This window comes from Otolemur garnettii, unplaced genomic scaffold (assembly GCF_000181295.1).
Source record: "Otolemur garnettii isolate 467f Iridium unplaced genomic scaffold, OtoGar3 scaffold00261, whole genome shotgun sequence".
NCBI classification, from domain to species: Eukaryota; Metazoa; Chordata; class Mammalia; order Primates; family Galagidae; genus Otolemur; species Otolemur garnettii.
In genome coordinates, this window is record NW_003852656.1 from 1,216,483 (window position 1) to 1,239,747 (window position 23,265).

Here is a 23,265-nt window from a genome sequence, read left to right on the forward strand (position 1 = left end):
GTCAGCACTTTGAAATCAGGGTCCATCTCCAATTTTCACTGACTGCCTTCACCTCAGGGTTACACGATAAGGACATGCTGGCTGAATCAAGATCGAAGACTCGGAAATGCCGCCGTCAGTCCGTGACATCTGAGAACCAACCAGGATAGTCCTCTATAGCATGACAGTTAAGGCCACAGGCTCTAAGTCAGACCACACTGAGTCCAAAGTCTCTTTTGCCATTTACTCTTAGTCTGGTTGAGAGCAAAGTATTTACTATGAGTCTTAGTTATTTCATCTGAAAAATGGAGATAATAAAATTCCCTATTTTATGAGAGAGGTATTAAAAGAAATGCACATGTAAACTCCTTAGCAGGATGGCACTCAATAAGCACTCAGTAAAAACATGCCTTTTATTATAGACAGAAAACACCGTTCATTCATCTGATTACAAATAACCTTTCCACTGATTCTGAACATACAGCATGTCCTGGCTCTGCTTGAATTTGATTTTCTTGCCATGTGTCCAGCCTCCCTGAGCCACCGTGAGATGTCCAAGGGGAAGGAGAATGAGACAAGAGTATGTGAGTTTCTCCTGCTTGGCATCACCAGTGACCTGGGGCAGCAGCAAGTGCTCTTCTGGCTCTTCCTGTGTATGTACCTGATCACCGTGGCTGGGAACACACTCATTATCCTGGCCATCAGCTCTGACCCTCATCTGCACACCCCCATGTACTTCTTCCTCACCCATCTCTCCTTTGTTGATATCTGCTTTACCACCAACCTAATCCCCAAGTTCCTGGCCTACCATGTGACAGGATCATGGACCATCTCTTATCCCCAGTGCCTGACTCAGATGTACTTCCTCATCTTCTTTGCCAATCTGGACACCTTTCTGCTAGCTGCCATGGCACTGGATCGTTACGTTGCCATCTGCAGCCCCCTGCAGTATTGCTCTATCATCACCCCCAGGCTCTGCTGGGGGCTGGCTGCTCTAGTGTGGTTGGGCTCCAGCCTTATCTCCCTGGTCCATACCCTCCTCATGAGCAGACTGACCTTTTGCTCCTCCAACCGGGAGATCTCACACTTCTACTATGATGCTTACCTTCTCATGAAGATTGCCTGCTCAGACACACATGTCAATCAGCGTGTGTTCCTGGGGGCTGTGGTCCTGTTCCTGGCTCCCTGTGTGTTCATTGTGGTCTCCTACATCTGCATCACTGCTGCTGTCCTTCAGATGCCATCTGCCACAGGAAGACGCAAGGCATTTTCCACATGTAGCTCCCACCTATCTGTGGTCACCCTGTTCTATGGAACTGTCTTAGGGATCTACATACGACCTCCAGACTCCTTCTCAGCTCAGGATACTGTGGCAACAATCATGTACACAGTGGTGACCCCCATGTTAAACCCCTTCATCTACAGCTTGAGGAACAAGGACATGAAGGAAGCTGTGAGAAGATTCTTCAGTGGGGGCTCAAGATCTTCTTGGTGCTGATGAGTACTAGGCTAATAACTGGGAAGGTTGGAGATATGAGGATGGAACCTGACCCGGGACATCAATTCAGCACTACCCTCTTACACCCATTCAGGCTATTTTTAGGGAAGGAAAAAACACTTGAATTTAGAAGAGAATTTTACTCTTATTAGAAGAGATATTTGTATCTCTGAGAATCTAGTTCAGATATAGGTAACAGAAAATCCCAATTACATTGGTTTAAACAAAACAGAGGTTTATTTTTTCCTTCCATAATAATAAGTTCAAGGCTAGAAATGAGGCTTCTTTCAGGTCCTACTTCCACCATCCATAGAATGAGGCTTTCATCCCAATGTTTCCAAAATGACTGTTGGGACTCCAATTAGCTCCTTCTGTCCCAGGTAGAAGGGACAAGAAAAGGAAGAGCAAAAGAGGTTTATCATGTTGAAAGATTTTCCTAGATTTTTCTACTCACATCTTAATAGCCACCCCCTATGAGTCTCACCCTTGTCACCCTGGGTAGAGTGCTATAGTGTCATAGCTCACAATAACCTTAAACTCTTGGGCTTAGCAATCCTTTTGCCTCAGCCTCCCAAGTAGCTGAGACTACAGGCACCCACCACAACACCCAGCTAGTTTTTCTATTTTTAGGAGAGATGGGGTCTCAGAGCCTCTGATCGGAGACGCAAGGAAAAGGAACGGCAGATGGGATGATTGATTTGAAGGGAGGTCGAGACTCGCTCAGATCAGTGGCCAGGCCTGACTTTACTGATTATCTTATATACTTTCAAACATTCGGTAAGAATTTAACACAGATACAAAGAAGTGAAGTAAAATTAGGAAGCTACCATTAAGATTACAATTCAGTGTGAAGGCTGAGGAACACATATACAATTGATTTTGTTTAGCGTAAAAACATAAAGGAGACTGACTGTCTGTCCTTGCTGGCCCAAACCGAAACTAGAGATTATAATGTTAATGAAGGAAGAAGACAGAGAACAGAACCCAACGCCCTAGGACATATGTTTGAGCTTCTAGCTGCAACCCCAGCCTGACTCTCCAGATCTCTTTTTTGAGAGTCTTTCTGCATATTTCTGCATTATCTATAGGCAGGTGCAGAAGCTCGATCTTTAAAGAAATCTTTCCCAGAGTCATTCTCCTGGAGGAGCACATTGAAGTGAACTGCCATGTCTGACCATGGGGTGCTTATCTCTACAATGGGGTCTCACTATTTTTTTTTCACCAACCCTGTCAGGTCTCACTCTTGCTCAGGATGGTCTTGAACTCCTGAACTCACGCAATCCACCTGCCTCAGCCTCCCAGAGTGTGTGAACCACCATACTCATTCTACAGTTATTATTTTTTGCTGTTGCTGTTTGTTCATTTATTTGTTAGGGTTAGACACATCACCATCTCCAATAAAACAGAGATTATCTTAGAAAAGAAGAGGAGGAAGTGGATAATTAAACAGCTATGAAGTACCCTGTGATACCCAAGACTTATCTTGCCACATTAACAAATGTGATATCACACTGTTATTTTAGGAAAATAAACCTGTTTTGTACATTGAGTCCCACCAGACCGTGTGTTAATTTTTTTTTTGGAAACAGAGTTTCACTATGTTGCCCTCGGTAGAGTGCTATGGCATCATAGCTCACAGCAACCTCAAATTCTTGGACTTAAGTGATTCTCATGCCTCAGCCTCCCAAGTAGCTGGAAGTACAGGAGTCTGCCACAATTCCTGGCTATTTTTTGTTGTTGTTGTTGTTGTCATTGTTGTTTAGCAGGCCTGGGCTGAGTTTGAACCCACCAACTCCAGTGTATGTGGCTGGTGCCCTAGCCACTGAGCATAGGCGCCAAGCCCAGACTGTGTGTTAAGAGACAAAACAGATGGGTTTCCATACTTCTGAGGCTACAAAATCAAAAGACAAAACCCACATTTCTCCAAAACACCAGAGTGAGATTTATGGGTGAAGCCAAGAGTATGATGAAGTGAAAAGAGAGATTTTGTGGCAGCATTTACTTTTTGAGACTTCGAGTTTTATAAAGAAGAGGAGATTTTATTTGGATTTTTTTCCTCTGTGGGAAGTTAATGCAGGATAAAGTTCATATTGTTTACACTTTCCACATTATAATATTGATATAAACTGATATTAAAGTACCAAAATATTCTAAATATAATAAAAAATAATAAAGCATTATAGTAACATATCAACATTACGTTAAAATATCAAATATTTTGGGCTGGGTGCAGTGGCTCACACCTATAATCCTAGCACTTGGGAGGCTGAAGTGGGTGGATTGCCTGAGATCACAGGTTCGAGACCATCATAAGCCAGAGTGAGACCCTGTCTCTAAAAATAGCCAGGCATTGGCTCAGCACCCATATAGTACAGTGGTTTTGGTGCCAGCCAGGTACACTAAAGCTGTCAGGTTCAAACCTGGCCCGGGAAAACTAAACAACAATGACAACTGCAATAAAAAATAGCCAGGATTGTGGCAGGTGCCTGTAGTCCCAGCTACTGGGAGGCTGCGCAAGAGAGTCATTTAAGCCCAGGAGTTTGAGGTTGCTGTGAGCTATGATGCCACAGCACTCTACCAAGTGTGACAAAGTGAGACTCTGTCTCAGAAAAAAAAATCAAATATTTTAAAAGGGCTTTGTGAAACACATATTTCTAGGTCCAATATCAAGGGCTAAATAAATCTGATTTTTTTAATTGGCCACATGCATCTTTGGGTTAATCATGCCTTCCTATTTTCTGTGTTTTCTGATGTTTTGGCATTGGTGGCCTCTATAATGACAGAGGGATTGCCCTTCTCAGGGTTAGCTAATTCCTAGATATAAGCCTTTCACATGAAAGCTAACCATCCCACAACCCAGACCATCCCCAACTCCTCTATCAGCCTCTTACACTCTGAGCTAATAATCCACAGCCATTATCATCCCAGGTTTAGGTAGGGACAGGCTTTATGCCAGTGGTTCTCAACCTGTAGGTCGTGACCCCTTTGTAACAATGAGAATACATCCTGCATATCAGATATTTACATTATGATTTATAACAGTAGCAAAATTACAGTTATGAAGTAGCAATGAAAATAATCTTGTGGTTGGGGGTCACCACAATATGAGGAACTGTATTAAAGGGTCATGATATTAGGAGGTTTTAGGAAGGTTGAGAACCACTGCTTTTTGCCCTAAAGCTCATTGAAATTATTCAAACCAACCAATCTCTACACCTATGTAACTTGCCTCCTATTTCTAACTAAAGGTTATTGCATGCACACATGTACACACCCCAAATGAAAAGTGAGCAAAGAACAGAAACACAAGGAGAAATGAGCAAAAATTGTATGAAAAGATAGTCATCACTGAAAATCAAAAAATATAAAAACTAAAATAACAGTAATGTACATGTTTATCCCAATCTGATAGTTTCTTTCTTTCTTTTTTTTTTTTGTCCAGACAGAGTCCCACCCTGTGCCCCTGAGCAGAGTGTAGCAGCTTGGTAGTTCACTGCAACCTCCCACTCCCAGCTTGTGGGCATCCGGTTGCCTCAGCCTCTGGAAGCCGCTGGGATTACAGGCGCTCGCCTTGGCGCGGGACTGGGTTTTTCCATTTTTTTCATGAGTCGGGGTCTCACTTTCACTCAGGCCAGTCTCGAGCTTCTGAGCCCCAGCGATTCTCCCTCCTCAGCCTCCCACAGTGCTGGGATTACAGGCGTGAGCCACCGCGCCCGGCCAATCTGATAGTTTCTTAAATGAGAATATTTAGTAAGCGTGGAGTGGTGAAAAAGTAGTCCAAGTTTGAGTCCAAGGTAAATCAAACTGTGATTGATGGGAGAGTAAACTGGGATAAACTTTCCATAAGGAAATGTGGTAATTTTTACCAAAGCTATAAAAATGTGGTCCAATAATTCATATTTTAGGAATTCATATTAAAGAAACTGTTTCTGAAATCATTATGACTATTCATTATACTATATTTATAATGATAAAAAAGTTAGAAAAGATTTTGATATGCATTGATTAAGAAAGTGTTAAATAAATTACTATTTTGGTCTTTAAAAATCATGAAAATCTAGCCTACTGATGTGGGAAGGTGTCAAAGACATGCTAAATTGTTAAAAAATAATAAATAAATAAAAATAAAAGAAAGTTATAGGCTGAGTGTGGTGGCTCATGCATCTAATCCTAGCACTCTGGAAGGCCAAAGCAGGAGGATTACTTGAGCTCAGGAGTTTGAGACCCACCCAAGCAAGAGTGAGACCCCTGTCTCTACTAAAAATAAAAAAATTAGCCTGGCATCATAGTGTGCTCCTGTAGTAGTCCAAGCTACTTGTGAGACTGAAGCAGAAGGATCACTTGAGCCCAGGAATTTGAGGTTGCAGTGAGCTATGATGATACCACAACACTCTTCCCAGGGTAGAGTGTAGACTTCAAGCAAGACTCTGTTTAAAAAACAAAAAGGCAGCAAGTTATAGGACAGCATAAACCATTTTTAAAAATAATTTAAAGAGGTTTATTCTGAGCCAAATATGTGTGATCATAAGCCAGGAAGCCATGCCCAGGAAGTTTTGACCAAGTGCTCTCAAGGTGGTCAGGTTAGTTTGGTTTTATAGTATATATTTTAGGGAGACATAAATTGTGAATAAAATCATAAATCTCAACATGGAAGCATATATTGGTTTGGCCCTCAAAGTCAGGACATATCAAAGCACAGAGATACAGGTTATAGATGGTGTCAAAGATTCTTTAATTTTTCATTAGTTAAAGAAATGAAGCCTGTCTAAAGGCTGGGGATGTTTTAAGTTAAGGAAGTTTGTTAATCACAGATAAGCTGCACTATTGCAGTATGTAACTTAAGGGATATGTTAAGCAAATCGCTGGCCTGAAGATGATTTAAATTTGCTCTATATGATCTTAGGTCCTATTAATAATTAAGTATCTTATTGTCACAAAAAGTCTCTTCTGTCAGTCTTATTAATTTATTTAAGACAAGATCTTGTTCTGTCACCCAAGCTATAGTGCAGTGGTGTGACTATAGCTCACTGGAACCTCAAATTCCTGGGGTTGAGTAATCCTCCTGCCTCAGCTTCCCAAGTAGTTGACACTACAGGTGTGCACAATCACTCCTGGCTTTTTTTTTTTTTTTTCTTTTAAGAGATGAGGTCTTGCTATGTTGCTCAGGCTTGTCTCAAACTCCTTGCCTCAAACAGTCCTCTTAGCTTGGCCTACCAAAGTGCTAAGATTTTAGGTGTGAGCCATTGTACCTCATCTTATTAGTCTTATGATCTCTGTTTTAACAATAATGCTGATCAATTATTGTGTCTAAACTCCTAAGAGAGGGGATATGATGAGATGTGTCTGACCGCCCTTCTCTTCATTGCCAACCACTTGGTTTTAAGGTTTTTCTGGGATCCCATTGGCCAAAAGGGGTTCTGTTTATTTGGGTGAGGGTAGGTGCTTATAATTTTATTTTAGTTCATATAACAGATGACTCCAGGGAGCAACAGAAAATACCGGGATATTTATAGACAAAGTGAGACATTTATCTAAATGTACCTAAGGATTTACAGTTTCAGATTTAGTTATGAGAAATGGACAGTGAAAGAGGACTTCAAATAATTGCTTAAGCCAGTTTGACTGAGAAGCTAAAAGCATGCTAATTATTAAATCCCTTGGGCAGAATTCATCTTCCATTCTCTACCTTCATCTGCCAAAGTCAAGGCAACAGCTTTACATCACTGTCTCCTGCCATGCTCTCCTCCACTGGCTGTTGAATTCCCCTGAGGATAGTCCTCAGTCATCAGTGTTCTCCATGGAAAGTGACCTAGGGCTTCCCAGAGGTGACATCCTGTGGACAATCCCTGGCCCCAGACAGACTCCTTTTCTGACTTCTAGGAGACATGATGGGTGATGTTCAATATAGCTCAGGAGCCCAGCTCTACCACCAAAGTAAGCTTAGTCAGAAATTTTTGATCAAAACCCAACTTCCAAAATGGCAAGGGAATTAAAAATATCCACTGGACTTTCAAAAAAAATTGACACCTAAAACACTACCAGCCTTATCAACTCTCTCAATTAATGTTAATAGTTTAAATTGTCCTCTAAAGAGGCACAGGTTGGCTGGCTGGATACATAAACTCAGACCAGATATCTGCAGAATACAAGAATCTCATCTTACCTTAAAGGATAAAAATAGACTCAGAGTGAAGGGATAGTCATCTATAATTCAGACAAATGTAAATCAGAAAAAAGTAGAGGTTGAAATTTTATTCATAGATACAATAAGCTTTAAACCAACAAAGGTAATGAAAGATAAGGATGGCCACTACATATTTGTCAAGGAAAACACTCAACAGGAAGAGATTTCAATTATTAACATTTATGTGTCCAACCAGAATGCTCCTAAATTTATAAAGGAGACTCTAACAGACATGAATGATTTGATATCTTCCAGCACCATAACAGTCTGAGACTTTAACACCCCTTTGGTAGTGTTGGATAGATTCTCCAAGAATAAACTAAGCAAAGAAATTTTAGACTTAAACCTGACACTAGAACAGATGGACTTAACAGACATCTACAGAACATTTCATCCCAACAAAATTGAATACACATTCTTCTCATCAGCCGATGGAACTTCCTCCAAAATTGATCATGTCTTAGGTCACAAGTCTAACCTCAGAAAATTTAAAAGAATAGAAATTATTCCGTGTATTTTTTTGACCAGCACGAATAAAAGTTGAACTTAATAACAACAGGAATTTTCATACACCTGCTGAATGATAGCTAGGCCATAAATCAGATTAAGAAAGAAATTACCAAATTTTTGGAACAACACAATAATGAAGACATGAATTATCAGAACCTATGGGATACTGTGAAGGCAGTCCTAAGAGGGAAATTTATAGTGTTGCAAGCCTTCTTCAAGAGAACAGAAAGAGAGGATGTCAATAATTTTTTTTTTTTTTTGGCTCTATTAACTTTTTATTTGCCTTTGATTCCAGTTAAGGGCTATGTGTGAGCTTGACGTGGTACCTTGGTACTAAACAGAGCGGTTGAAAGAAGAGTCTTCTAACAGATAAACACTTTATGCAACAAAAAACAGAAATGTGGTTTGGGGCAACTTGTTTTAACTTAATAATCTCAAATAACTTTCTAATTAGTACATGCCTCCTTCCTACTGAGAATATAAATATAACTCTCTATAATGAAAACCCGATTTTGTTGTCATATACTTGCACTTTGAAGACCGACCTCAAACAACTGACAGTGTTCTGTAATTGCCAACAAAAGGCATGTCTATTGAATTATTTCTAGGAAGAATGACTTACTATCCAGCACTTTAAGACAAAATAACAACTAACACTTACTGAATGTTTACTTTTCTAAGCATTTAAAAATATGGAATACTTCATGAATTTGCATATCATCCTTGCGCAGGGGCCATGCTAATCTTCTCTGTATCATTCCAATTTTAGTATATGTGCTGCTGAAGCGAGCACAGGATGTCGATAACTTAATGGGCCATCTCAAGCAATTGGAAAAAGAAGAATATTCCAACCCCAAACACAGCAGAAGAAAATAAATAACCAAAATTAGAGCAGAATTAAATGAAATTGAAAACAAAAGAATCATTAAACAGATCAATGAATTAAAAAGTTGTTTTTTTATCCAGAAACAAAAAAGTAAAATCCCTAGTATCATCAATTAGAAATGACAAAGGTGAAATAACAACAGACACCTCATAAATTAAAAAAAATCCTTAGTGAATATTATAAAAAACTGTATTCTCAGAAATATGAAAATCTGAAGGAAATAGACCAATACCTGGAAGCGCATCACCTTTCTAGATTCAGCCAGAAAGAATTGGAAATGTTGAATAGACCTATATCAAGTATTGAAATAGCATCAACTATATGAAATCTCCCAGGAAAGAAAAATCCAGGACCAGATGGTTTCACATCAGAATTCTACCAAACCTTTAAAGAGGAACTAATATCTATATTACATAACATTTTCTAAAAAATTGAAAAATAAGGACTACTTCCCAACTCATTCTATGAAACAAATATCACCCTGATCCCCAAACCAGGAAAAGACCCAACAAGAAAAAAAATTATAGGCAATATCAATAATTAATATAGATGCAAAAATATTCAATAAGATCCTAGCAAACAGAATCCAGCAACATACCAAACAAATTATACACCATGACCAAGTTGGTTTTATCCCATGGTCTTAAGGTTGCTTCAACATATGTAAATTTATAAATATAATACATCACATAAACAAAATTTTAAAAAAGACCATATGATTCTCTCAATTGACACAGAAAAAGCTTTTGATAGTATCCAGCATCCTTTCATGATCAGAACACTTAAGAAAATAGGTATAGAAGAGATATTTCTTAAACTGATAGAGGCCATCTACAGCAAACCCACAGCCAATATCATATTGAATGAAGTAAAACTGAAAACATTTCCACTCAGATCAGGAACAAGGCAAGGATACCCATTGTCTCCACTGCTATTTAACATTGTAATAGAAGCCTTAGCCATTATAATCAGGCAAAAGAAGGCAATCAAGGGTATCCAAATAGGGTCAGAGGAGATCAAACTTTCACTCTTCACAGATGATATGATTTTATACATGGAAAACCCTAGGGACTCAACTTCACAACTCTAAGAAGTGATCAAGGAATACAGCAGAGTCTCAGGATACAAAATCAGTACTCACAAATCAGTAGCTTTTACATATACCAACAATAGTCAAGCTGAAAAAATAGTCAAGGAATCTATTTCTTTTACAGTAGTCCAAAAGAAGATGAAATATTTAGGAATTTACCTAACAAAGGACATGAAAGATCTCTATAAAGAGAACTATGAAACTTTGAGAAAAGAAATAGCTAAAGATATTAACAAATGGAAAAACATACCATGATCATGGCTAGGAAGAATCAACATTGTTAAAATGTCCATACTACCCAAAGCAATATACAAATTTAATGCAATCCCTATTAAAGCACCACTGTCATACTTTAAAGATCTGGAAAAAATAGTACTTCATTTGATACGAACAAATTTGATCAGAACAAATCTTGAATAACCAAGACATTACTCAGAAATTAAAAAGAAAAATCAGGAGAAATCATGCTATCAGAATTCAGACTATACTATAAATCTACGGGGATCAAAATAGCATGGTACTGGCACAAAAATGGAGAGGGAGATATATGGAACATAATCAAGAACCAAGAGATGAACCTAGATACTTAGCATCATTTGATGTTTGATAAGCCTATCAAAACATAAATTGGGGGCACCTATTTAACAAATGGTACTGGGTGAATTGGCTAGCAACTTGTAGATGACTGAAACTGGACCCACACCTTTCACCATTAACAAAAATTGACTCTCACTGGATTAAATATTTAAACTTAAGACATGAAACTATAAAGATTCTTGGAGAGAGAACTTAGCAAACACTTGAAGAAATTGCCCCGGGAGAATACTTGATGAGGAGGAACCCCTGAGCAATTGAAGCAACACCAAAAATACATTATTGGGACCTGATAAAACTAAAAAACTTCTGCACAGCCAAGGACACAGTAAATAAAGCAAGCAAGACAGCTCTCAGAATGGGAAAAGCTATTTGCAGGTTATGTTTCTGACAAAGGTTTGATAACCAGAATCCACAGAGAACTCAAACTTATTAGTAAGAAAAGAACAAGTGATGTCATTTCACTGTGGTCAAGAGACTTGAACAGAAGGTTCTTGCAGAAGACAGGCGCATAGCCTACAGACACATGAAAAATGCTCATTATCTTTAATCATCAGAGAAATGCAAATGAAAACCACTTTGAGATATCATCTAACTCCAGTAAGATTAGCCCACATAACAAAATCCCCAAACTACAGATGTTGGCATGGATGTGGAGAGGAGGGAACACTTCTACACTGCTTGCTAGTGAGAATGCAAACTAATACATCCCTTCTGGAAAGACGTTTGGAAAATACTTAGGGAACTAAAAGCAGACCTGCCATTCAATCCTGCAATTCCTCCACTAGGTATATATCTAAATGACCAAAAATCAGTTTACAACAAAGACATTTGCACAATAAGATTTATTATAGCCCAATTCATAATCACTAAGTCATGGAAGCAACCCATCATTTGAGCCATGGATGGATTAACAAATTGTGGTATATATATACCATGGAATATAATGTAGCCATAAAAAAGATGGAGAATTTACCTCTTCTATATTTACCTGGACGGAGCTATATCATATTCTTCTTAGTAAAGTATCTCAAGAATGGGTAAAAGATACTCAATTTATTCAATACTATTATTAGATCAATATACAGTCACCCACACTTTCTTATGAAAGATAACACACAATTATAGCCCAGAAAGGAGAGAAGAGGGCAAGGGGATGGAAGGGGAGTGGGTGGTGGAGGGAGGGTAATCAGTGGGACCTCACTTACTGTGCATATTGTAAGGGTACATGTCAAATATATTAATAGTAGAGTATAAATATCTAAACACAACAATTAAATAAGTGAGGTGAGTGCTATGTTAACCAGTTTGATGTAAACATTCCAAATTGTATATAAAATCATCACATTCTGCCCCATAAATGCAGTAATGTACATAGTTATGATTAAATAAATATATCAAATTAATGTAAGACCACATACAATTAAGTTACATTGTTTGCATTTGTGAAGTAACGTCCAAGTTATAGTTGAGTCCTTCAACAAGGAGGTATGCCATATACCCCTTATATTATGTACATAAATTTTTAAGGATGTGTATCTCTTAGCAAAGAGTTCATAGGTAATTTTCATGGTGTTTTTGTTTTCTCAGTTTCTACATCCAAATATTTCTTTTTTCTTTTTCTTTTCTTTTCTTTCTTTTTTTTTTTTTTTAGATACAGAGTCACACTTTGTTGCCCTTGGTAGAGTGCCATGGCATTACAGCTCATAGCAACCTCCAGCTCTTGGGCTTAGGCTATTCTTTTGCCTCAGCCTCCCAAGTAGCTGGGACTACAGGCACCTACCACAATGCCTGGCTATTTTTTGTTGCAGTTTGGGGCCAGTGCCCTACCCACTAAGCTACAGGCACCACTCTACATCCAAATATTTCTAGGGAGCACTCTCTAGAAATATTTGGATATAAATACACTTTTATTTTACAATCATAAAAATGAAGTAATTTTCTTTCTTTAAAAACAATATGTATTGATAACAGTTCACAGAAGCTTGTCATCTACATGGTCTCTCCAATTTCTGTGGCCTAAGAAGAAGACTCAATAGTGAGGTGATGTGGTATAGTGTCAGTAGTAGGACTTGAGAAAGGAGTTCTACAAGATAAGCCACAATAGAAAAAGAGTGATGTCATGTAAAATGGAAGAGTGGGAAGCTCTAGAAGTCAGTCTTTTCATCAAAGCAGTTACTGAGCTTGAAAAACCAAATGGAATCAACTATTTCAGAACTCTGGAACCTGACTGGACACTTATATTAATGACAACCAGTGGAGTGCTTCATGAAGCGAGAGGCTACTGTTCTTTGGTACAAGAGCAGTGTGCATAAATCAGCTACCATCTTCCCAATTTTTCATCCCCTTGGGAACATCAGGCTACTGCCAGGTCAGAAAGTGAGGACTCCATCCTAGAAAATTTGGAGACTGTGTATTTTGTTGATCTGATGCTGTTCCAAGGGACCAGTGGAGACACTTGCCTTGGTTACATCCTCTTCAGCTACAGCGGCTTCCCCAAGCCCCACTGGCATTTTTTTAGATAATCTAAAGAGATAAAACCCTTTTTTCTCTTTCTGGAGACAGACATTCAAGAAAATCTTTGTCAGATCACTAGCTCACAACAGAGATAATGAACAGAAAATTCAGTGGCCACACACAATAAAGAGTACACAGCTTTTGTTAACAACCTGGATGGAACTGGAGAGCATTCTTCTGAATGAAGTATCACAAGAATGGAAAAACACTGGATAGCACCTGTGGCTGAGCGGTAGGGCACTGACCCCATATATCAGGGGAGGGTCTGAACCTGGCCCCAGCAAAACTGCAACAACAACAAAAAATAGCCAGGTGTTGTGGCCAGCGTCTGAAGTCCCAGCTACTTGGGAGGCTGAGGCAATAGAATCGCCTAAGCCCAGGAGCTGGAGGTTGCTGTGAGCTGTGTGATGCCACGGCACTCTGCTAAGGGTGATAAAGTGAGACTCTGTCTCAAAAAAAAAAAAAAAAAAAACAAAAAAAAAAAACAAACACCACATGTACTCAATACTAAATTGGAACTAGTTGATCAACACTTATGTGCATATATGGTAGTAAAACTCAGTGGAAATCAAGTAGGTGGGAGGGGGATGAAGGGTTGGATAAATTCACACCTACCTGGTGCAGAGTACATATTCTGGGTAAAGGGCACACTTATAACTTTGACTGAAAATGTAGAAAAGCAAATGTAACCAAACATGTGTACCCTTGTAATATTCTGAAATTTTAAAAAAAGAAGACACAGCAGCAAATATGGCTTGGAAAATTTAACAAGCTAATGGCCCCAGAATTCAACAAGCAAAATTAGCAATCCTGAGGATTGGAAGAATCAGATTTTCAGAGTTGTTATGCAATACTCAAAATAACAAGTTCTCAAAAGTATTTAAAAACATACAGAGAAATAGGGTAGTATGCTCTAATTGCTGAGGAAAAAATAAATTTGACAGAAATCATCCCCATGGAAGCCCAAACATTATAATTACTAACCAAATATGTTAAACCAACTATTTTAAATATGACCAGTGAGGTAAAAGGAATCATGGAGAAAGAACTAAAGGAAATCAGAAATATTATGATATTATATTGATATATGTATAATGAACAAATCATCATACAAGAATTGTATGAGAATAACAATAAACAGAAATTATAAAAAGGAAACAAACAGAAATTATGGATCTGAAAAGTATAATAACTAATGAAAATTTTACTAAAGGGGTTCAACTGCAGACACAAGATCTGACAACTAAGTTTGCAAACTTATCCTAGAAAAAGTGCTATGTATATCACTACTGAATACCACTGTGGTCACCTTTGATGTACTTTCCTTGGGAAGCTATGCACCAACACCAGTTCCTAGTCCACCCTTCGCAGCAATTTTAGAACTCTTTCTGGAATGGTCATCAGAGCTGTCATCTTATTACCCCTGATGCTCTGAATATCATCAAAATGTCTTCTTTTCAATATTCCTTTATCTTTGGGTAAAGAAAAAGTCATTGGGGACCAGATAATGTGAGTAGGGAGGGTGTTCCATTATATGTTTCCTGACTAAAAACCCCCTCACAGAAAATGCCATGTAAGCTGTCACATTGTCATGATGCAAAAGCCATGAGTTGTTGAAGAAATTTCAGATCATTTTCATTTTTATTAACACAGCCTTTTCAGCACTTTCCAAATAGTATACTTGGTTAACTGTTTGTCGACTTCTTCAAGTTCATGATGAACAATATCTCTATTATCAAAAAGTTTAGCAACATAATTTTGACTGTTCATTTGGACTGACAGAACTTTTTAGTTGTGAAGAATTGGCTGACTTCCATCGTGCCTTTGACGCTTTGTTTCAGAGTAGTATTGGTACTCCTATGTTTCATTACCAGTGATAATATGGCCCAAAACATCATCTTGCCTGTCTAAAAGGTGTTGGCAAACTTTGACTCTCCTTTGTTTTTGTTCATTGGTGAGCTCCTTTGGGAACAATTTTGCACACACCTTTCTCATGCCAAGATTTTCAGTTAAGATTTTCCTGATTGTTTCTCCATCTATGTTTACTTGCTCTGCTATGCTTCTCACAGTCAAATGATGATTTTGACACACAATTCTACAAATTTTTGCAATGTTTTTGTCAGTTCTTCTTGGCTCCCCTGACCTCTCTTCATCAGTGACAATTTCTCTCACCTCAGCAAAAAGTTTAATTCATTTGTACACTGCTATTTTCTTCATGGAATTATCCCCACAAACTTCGACTAACATGTCCCTGATTTCATTTCCAATTTTCCAAGTGAAACAAGAAATTTATGTTTGCTCATGGCTCTATTTCAAGTTCTGACATTCTTGCAATGGCACAAAAAAGCATGCAACAACAATAATGAATGCCACTCAGCAAGATATCACCATATGTTGACACAAACACAGCTATGAGACATGGATATACCAAAGTTATGAACCCTTTCTGAATTGCTTGTACAGTGCTATCAATGTAAGCGTATGTTGGCAAGTTCCTGTACTTACTTGTCAGACCTCGTATCCAGCAAAATTAACCTAAATATGTGAAGAAGAAATAAAGTTTTTCCCAGACACACAGAAGCTGGGAAAATTCACCACCACTAAAGGAACTTTATAAGAAATGCTCAAGAAGGCCAGCAAAGTAGCTCACACCTGCAATCCTACAGTGTTTCCCCCCAAATAAGACACTGTCTTATATTAATTTTTTCTCAAGAAGACATACTAGGGCTTATTTTTAGGGGATATCCTATTTTAATTAGGTATAATACAACAATATATATTTATTCAAATACAGGTAAGTCATCTTCTTCTACAACTTGACAGGGGGAGCCAACCTTGTTGGTGGGGCTGGCGCCAGTGAAGTATAAACTCCTTTCCCCTAGTTGTTTGCACATGTGCAATAGGAAGCCAATGGCAGTTACCACACAGACACCCACGCAAGTGTAAATGGCTTGGAGAAAGGAGCTGTGGCAGATGAAAGGTATTCCAGTCTTCCTTACTGCTCCATGCCAAAATGCATGGTGCAGTTATGCAGATATGATAGCCATGCCCATCACTAGGTCTTATTATTGGGGTAGGGCTTATATTTAACAAATGCATAGAAATCCTGCTAGGGCTTATTTTTGGGGAAAAAAGGTAGGATTTCTATGAGGCTGAGATAGGAAGATCACTTGAAACAAGGAGTTCAAGACCAGCCTGGCAATACTGAGACCCCCATCCCTACAAAACCCACAAAATTCAGCTGGGTGTGATGGCATGGTCCTGTAATACCATATACTCAGGAAGGTGAGGTAGAAGTATGACTTGAGCTCAGGAGTTTGAAGTTTAAATGAGCTATAAGGACAGCACTGTCCTCCACCTGGGTGATAGAGCAAGATCCTATTAGAAAAGAAAAGAAGAGAAAAAAATAAATTCCCAAAGTAGTCCTAAATCTAGGAACAAAAGTATGACATTCATACCATCATGACAATGGTCATCTACCTTTAATCTACTTAAGCAGAAAAATTTCCAGCCCAGAATTCTATATCCCACTAAGCTAAGCTTTAAAACTGATGGATAAATCAAATCTTTAATGATATGCAAACATTGAGGAAATTTGTCACAACAAGACCAGGTCTACAGGAAATACTTCAACCTGTTCTACACACTGACCATCACAATGGACCAACAGCAAAGTAAGCACCCAGAAATTAAAGGACAGAACCTAGCTTCCACAATGATGCCAAAGAAGAAACTAAGCAATGGACTTTCACAAAATAAGATGAATAGAACGAAACCACACTTATCAGTTTTCTCAATAAATGTTAATGGCTTGAATTCCCCACTAAAGAGGCATAGATTGACTGATTGGATTAAAAAACACAATCCAGCCATTTCCTGTCTGCAGGAAACACAACTAGCCTCAAAAGACAAATTAAAACTCTACGTTAAGGGTTGGAAGACAATTTTTCAGGCAAACAGAATTCAGAAGAAAAGAAGGATTGCAATCTTATTTTCAGATACATGTGAATTTAAATCGACTACAGTCAAAAAAAGACAAAGATGGTCACTTCACATTGGTCAAGGGAAAATACAACAGGAAGACATTTCAATTCTAAATATTAATGCACCCAACTTAAATGCTCCTAGATTCTTGAAACAGCCCTTACTCAGTCTGAGCAATGTGATATCCCATACCACCATAATAACAGGGGACTTTAACACTCCTCTTATAGAGCTGGACAGAGCCTCTAAACAGAAATTAGACAAAAATATAAGGGGCTTAAATGAGACCCTAGAACAACTGTGCCTGATAGACTTACATAGAACACTCCATCCCAAAGATAAAGAATAAATAGTCTTCTCATCAGCCCATGGAACATTCTCCAAAATTGATCATATCCTAGGACACAAACCTCAATAGAATCAAAAGAATTGAAATTTTACCTTGTAACTTCTCAGACCACAAGTCACTAAAGGTGGAACACAGCTACAACAAAAATGTTCCACCTCACACAAAAGCGTGTAATTTAAACAACCTTATGCTGAATGACAGTTGGGTGCGGGAAGAAATAAAAGAAGAAATCATTAACTTCCTTGGGCATGACAACAATAAAGATACAAGCTACCAAAACCTGTGGGATACAGCAAAAGCGCTCCTGAGAGGAAAATTTATCGCTTTAGATGCCTATGTTCAAAAACCAGAAGGATAGCACATCAAGAAACTCACAACCCATCTCATGGAACTGAAAAAAGAACAATCTGAGCCTAAACCCAGCAGAGGAAAAGAGATATCCAAAATTAAATCAGAGATTAATGAAATTGAAAACAAAAGAATCATTCAGAAAATTAATGAAACAAGGAGTTTTTTGAAAAATAAATAAAATAGATAAAACTTTTGGCCAGACTAACCAGAAATAGAAAAGTAAAATCTCTAGTCACCTCAATCAAAAAATGATAAAGGGGAAATAACAACTGATGCCACAGAGATACAAGAGATTATCCCTGAATACTACCAGAAACTCTATGCCCAGAAATTTGACAATGTGAAGAAAATGGATCAATATTTAGAATCACACCCTCTCCCTAGATTTAGCCAGGAACAAATAAATCTCCAGAACAGAAAATTTCAAGCACTGAGATCAAAGAAACAATAAAAAATCTCCCAACAAAAAAATGTCCTGGTTCGGATGGCTTCACACCAGAGTTCTATCAAAACTTCAAAGAAGAAGAATATTTAATAAGCATGGTATATTTTTCCATTTGTTAACATCTTCAGCTATTTCTTTTTTCAGAGTTTCATAGTTCTCTTTACAGAGATCTTTCACATCCTTTGTTAGATACACTCCCAGATATTTCATCTTCTTTGGCACTATTGTAAAGGGAAGAGAGTGCTTGATTATTTTTTCACCTTGAGTATTGTTGGTATATATAAAGGCTACAGATTTGTGAGTATTGATTTTGTATCCTGAGAAACTGCTGTATTCCTTGATCAAGATGAAGGAGGAAAGGGGAGAAGGATGGGAAGGGCGGGGGTGGTTTGATAGAGGGCTTGTTAATGGTGGTACTACACCTCTGAAGCATATTGCAAGGGTACAAGTCAAATCTATCAAGTACTGAACACAAATGTCTTAACACTGTGATTAAGTAAAGGAGGTGAAAGCTATGTTAATTAGTAGGATGTAAGCACTCCAATTTGTACAAATAATCAACACATTGAATCCCACAAAGCCATAAATGTATTCCTTATCTATGTATATATGACTTAATAAATAAATAAATAATAAATAAAAAACTTCAAAGAATAGCTTATTCCCATAATGAAGACATTTTTCCCAAAAATTGAGCAGGAAGGAATCTTCCCCAACACATTCTATGAAGCAAACATCACCCTGATACCAAAAACCAGGAAAGGACTCAACTAAAAAGGAGAACTTTGGACCAATTTCACTAATAAATATAAATGCAAAAATTCTCAACAAAATCCTAGCCAATAGATTACAGCTTATCATCAAAACAGTCATACATCATGATCAAGTAGGTTTCATCCCAGGGATGCAAGGCTGATTTAACATATGCAAGTCCATAAACATCATTCACCATATCAACAGAAGCAAAAACAAAGACCACATGATCCTCTCAATAGATGTAGAAAAGGCATTCGATAAAATCCAGCATTCTTTCCTAATTAGAAAAGTGAAGAGTATAGGCATAGGTGGCACATTTCTTAAATTGATCGAAGCTATCTATGACAAACCCACAGCTAATACTTTACTGAATGAAATGCAACTAAAAGCTTTTTCACTCAGTACTGGAACCAGACAAGGTTGTCCTCTGTCACCATTACTATTCAACATAGTGCTGGAAGTTCTAGCCAATACACTCAGGCAAGAGAAGGAAATAAAGGGTATCCAAATGGGAGAAGAGGAGGTCAAACTCTCCCTCTTTGCTGACGATATGATCTTATACTTAGAGAACCCCAAAGATTCAACTACAAGACTCCTGGAAGTCATCAAAAAATACAATAATGTCTCGGGATATAAAATCAATGTCCGCAAGCCAGTAGCCTTTGTATACGCCAATAACAGCCAAGGTGAGAGGCTAATTAATGACACAACTCCCTTCACCATACCTTCAAAGAAAGTGAAATACTTGGGAATATACCTAACAAAAGAGGTGAAGGACCTCTATAAAGAAAATTATGAAACCCTAAGAAAGGAAATAGTGGAGGATATTAACAAATGGAAGAACATAGCATGCTCATGGCTGGGAAGAATCAACATTGTTAAAACGTCTATACTTCCCAAAGCAATCTAACAATTCAATGCCATCACTATTAAAATACCAACATCATACTTTCAAGACTTGGAGGAGGCGGAGCAAGATGGCAGAGGGGATGCATCACTGGGTCAACTCTCCTCACGGTTTCAGGTGAGAGTGGGGGGGGCTGGATCTTTCCCTGCGTGGAGTGCTGGCACAGACAAGCAACGCAGGGTATGCAGCAAAGAGGTGAATTGCTGGATTGGAAGTGTAACCCAGAACTGCGGTATCTGCCAGAAAAAACAAGATGCAGCAGCTGAAGTGGTCCCAGCTGCAGCTGGCGGCTGGTGCCAGTGGCCTGCGCCAGAGGCCTGAGGTGGCAGAAACCAATACATCCCTCATGAAGGGCTTCTATACCCAATTCATGGGGAATTTGGGTGTTTCGTAGAGAGTGTGGTGAGGCATGGACTCCCAAGAGGAATTTGGCCACCAGAAGGGGAGCCATTTGGACCTGGTTTGGAGCATCAGGGGTCCAAGAAACTGGACAGAAATTTGAGGGGAAAGGACTCCGCTTAGGAACTGATACATTTTGTAATTTTAGAAGTCTTTGTGGTGCTGCACTGAAGCGGTGAGCGACAGGGGTTTATTGCTACAGACTGAAAAGTCTTTTGTGCATGGCGCTGAATCCGTGGGAATCAGAGGTAACCAGCTCCTCCCCCCACAGAAACGGATTGAAAGTGGCTGGCACACCAGCCCTTTCCCCATGTAACATAACAATTTCCAGTTTGAGGGAAAAACTGGTGAAGCGTTGACTCCTGTGCCGAGTTTGGAGGACAGATAGGAGTGCCGCCTGGAAAAGGACAGACAAGGCTGGGTGGCCAGCCAGCAATTTCCAGTTTGAGTGGAAAAGCTGGTGAAGCGTGGAGGCCTGTGCCAAGTTTGGAGGCCAGCCAGGAACCAGATATATTGTAAAGCATCAAAAATGGTGTCTCCATAGCACCTCTTCCAAGAGCGTGGAGAGATCAATCTCACCTGTAGCCAGTCATCTGGCATCTGAAGCTGGTTCAGGACCCACCACACTTTATGGGAACTGTTGTAGGAGAATCTGTGCAACCTGTCAGCAAAGATCCCCCCACCCCCTTTTTTGGTTTTAGGCTGGGAACCACTCACAGCACCACCTGCTTTCTAGAAAGTATATTGCAACATAAATATATTCCCACTAAAGCTGAACCCCACCTCATTTATAAAGTGGTATGTTTGTATATATTCAAAAGAATAATATTTTTCTTGGTAGTGCCTCCTTTTTTTTTTTCTGAATCCTTTTTTTGTAGGCATTACTGTTAAGTCTTTTTTATGTTTTGTTTTTTACTGTTAATACTATTCTTCCTTTTTTCTTCTCTCTTCCTCTCCTTCTCTTCTTATGGTTGCAGAGAGTGCTTACATCTGAATAATAGACTTTTTTTGTTTTTTATTTCTTTTGCTTTTTGTTTTTTTTATCATTTTATGATTACCATTTTTGCGGTTGTTTTCTATTATTATTTTTGTTTGTCTTTTTGTTTTGTTTTATTTTTTGTCTGTTTGTTTACTTGTTTCTGATTGTCTGTGCATCTGTGTGCTTGTATGTCTGGTAGCATTTTTGTCTGTTTATTTGTTCACTTGGTTTCAATGTGTTTTGTACTTTGCTAAATCACCAGGTTGGCTATTTTCCCTAACTCCAGTTTTTTTTTTTTTTCCTAACTCCAATTTTCACATTCAATAAGAATATGGAGGAACAGAGGATGAGGGCTGACTGGACCTAGTTTTCAACATAAACTCCAGTTCAGGGGGAGAGATAACTGAGGGAAAGAACCCAACGAAGCTGAAGGTGGGGAGCCAAGCTGAGGGATGAGATAGATAAATGCACATCTTCTCCACCGAGGCAAGCCATGACTTCAAGAAAACAAATTCCAGGTTTAGATTGAGCCCAGGTGGAATATTCTACAGCTGCCATTGAACGCCTGAAGTAGATAGGCTTCAGCTCCCTCTGCTGGCTGGCAACAAAGAGTTGTTACTGAGTGGAGGAGGCATTGATTTTACTTGGACTTTAGCAGGCACAAAACCCTGACACACTTGCTTATTGGACAGGACTGGGCCACAGAGTCTGGCTTAACAGAGACTGGGGTTACTAGAGTCAGGTGGTGAAGGTCGAGCAAGGAGGGGAAAGAGATACCAGCCTCCTTACTCCAAATCATCTACTGAATGGGCCTTTCTGACTCCTCAGAACATCAGAGTGAGCCATACTTGAGCTACCAGTAAATTCCTACTATCTAGTTGCTGGAGATGTTGTGAGCTTTCCACCTAGAGAGTGGGTACTGATCGGGTCAACAGGTTTGGATCTCTTGAACTGGGCAAATTAACTGGTGGTTGAGGGAGAATCTCTGGTGCTCTCTGGATTTTCTCAGGCCTAAATTATTTTCAGGTGGAACATTCTCCAACTGTCATTGAGTGCTTGAGACAGGCTTCAGTTCCCTTTGCTGGCTGGGGACAAAGAGCAGTAACTGAGTGGAGGTGGCATTGACTCTACCTTTGTGGCAGACACAAAGCCCTGCCACACTTGCTTATTGGGCAACTGGGTCATAGCCCTGCTGGGTCTCCAGTGATTGGATGAGACAAAGGTACAAGGTGGGGAAGGAGGCATCAACCTTTCTAGATTAATTTATTTGCTGGGTAGTTCCTTCTGACCCCACGGAGTACTGGAGCAAGTCATATCCGAGCTGTCAGAAGACCCCTCCTCTATAGTTACCAGAGACCTTTTGAACTCATCCACTTGAGACCAGTGTTGACTGGGACACTTGATTTAGATCTCCTGAACTGGACCAATCCTGAGATTGGTTCTGAGAACTATCTAAAGGGGTACCCTGGGGGTGTGGCTGTGGGAAGGTGTGATTTTCCTTTCACAACTGTTGCCTGTGAGTGGCAGGGTGACTTAATTGCTGATATTTCTCCACAGCTGAGATTTTAACCCAGAGTAATTGATTTTCTAAGCTAGAACAGAGACCAGCTGAAAACAAGACAGAGACATGCAGGCCCCTAGGCTCTTAGACCATAGTACTATATGTATCCTTGGCAAAGCTCTAGGGGAAAATGTACAGACACCAGCCCCAGCCTTTTCCCAAAAGAGATAGTAAAATACTACTCCAGGAGCCCCCAACCCAACTTCCTCTTACCTGCTCACCTAGCCAAATGGAGTAAATCCAGACTGGGGTGGAAACAGCAGAAAAAAATCTGGT

At 39.1% G+C, this 23,265-nt stretch overlaps 1 protein-coding gene and 1 non-coding gene across 2 annotated transcripts; one reads left to right on the plus strand and one right to left on the minus strand.

Annotated features, from left to right (window-relative positions):
- The first annotated feature begins 529 nt into the window (after positions 1–529).
- LOC100963705 (olfactory receptor 1D2-like) lies at positions 530–1,477 on the plus strand. The gene has a single exon (XM_003802838.1). It carries the CDS (start codon positions 530–532, stop codon positions 1,475–1,477), a length of 948 nt encoding a protein of 315 aa, XP_003802886.1.
- Positions 1,478–8,857: 7,380 nt separating this feature from the next.
- On the minus strand, positions 8,858–8,964 carry LOC111722484. Its single transcript, XR_002771280.1, has one exon. It is a non-coding gene; the product is annotated as a U6 spliceosomal RNA (small nuclear RNA).
- Between the last annotated feature and the right edge of the window lie 14,301 nt (positions 8,965–23,265).

Bases quoted from the DNA above. Each gene is read 5' to 3' on its own strand.
- LOC100963705 (XM_003802838.1), top strand. From the start codon at position 530: ATGTCCAAGGGGAAGGAGAATGAGACAAGAGTATGTGAGTTTCTCCTG.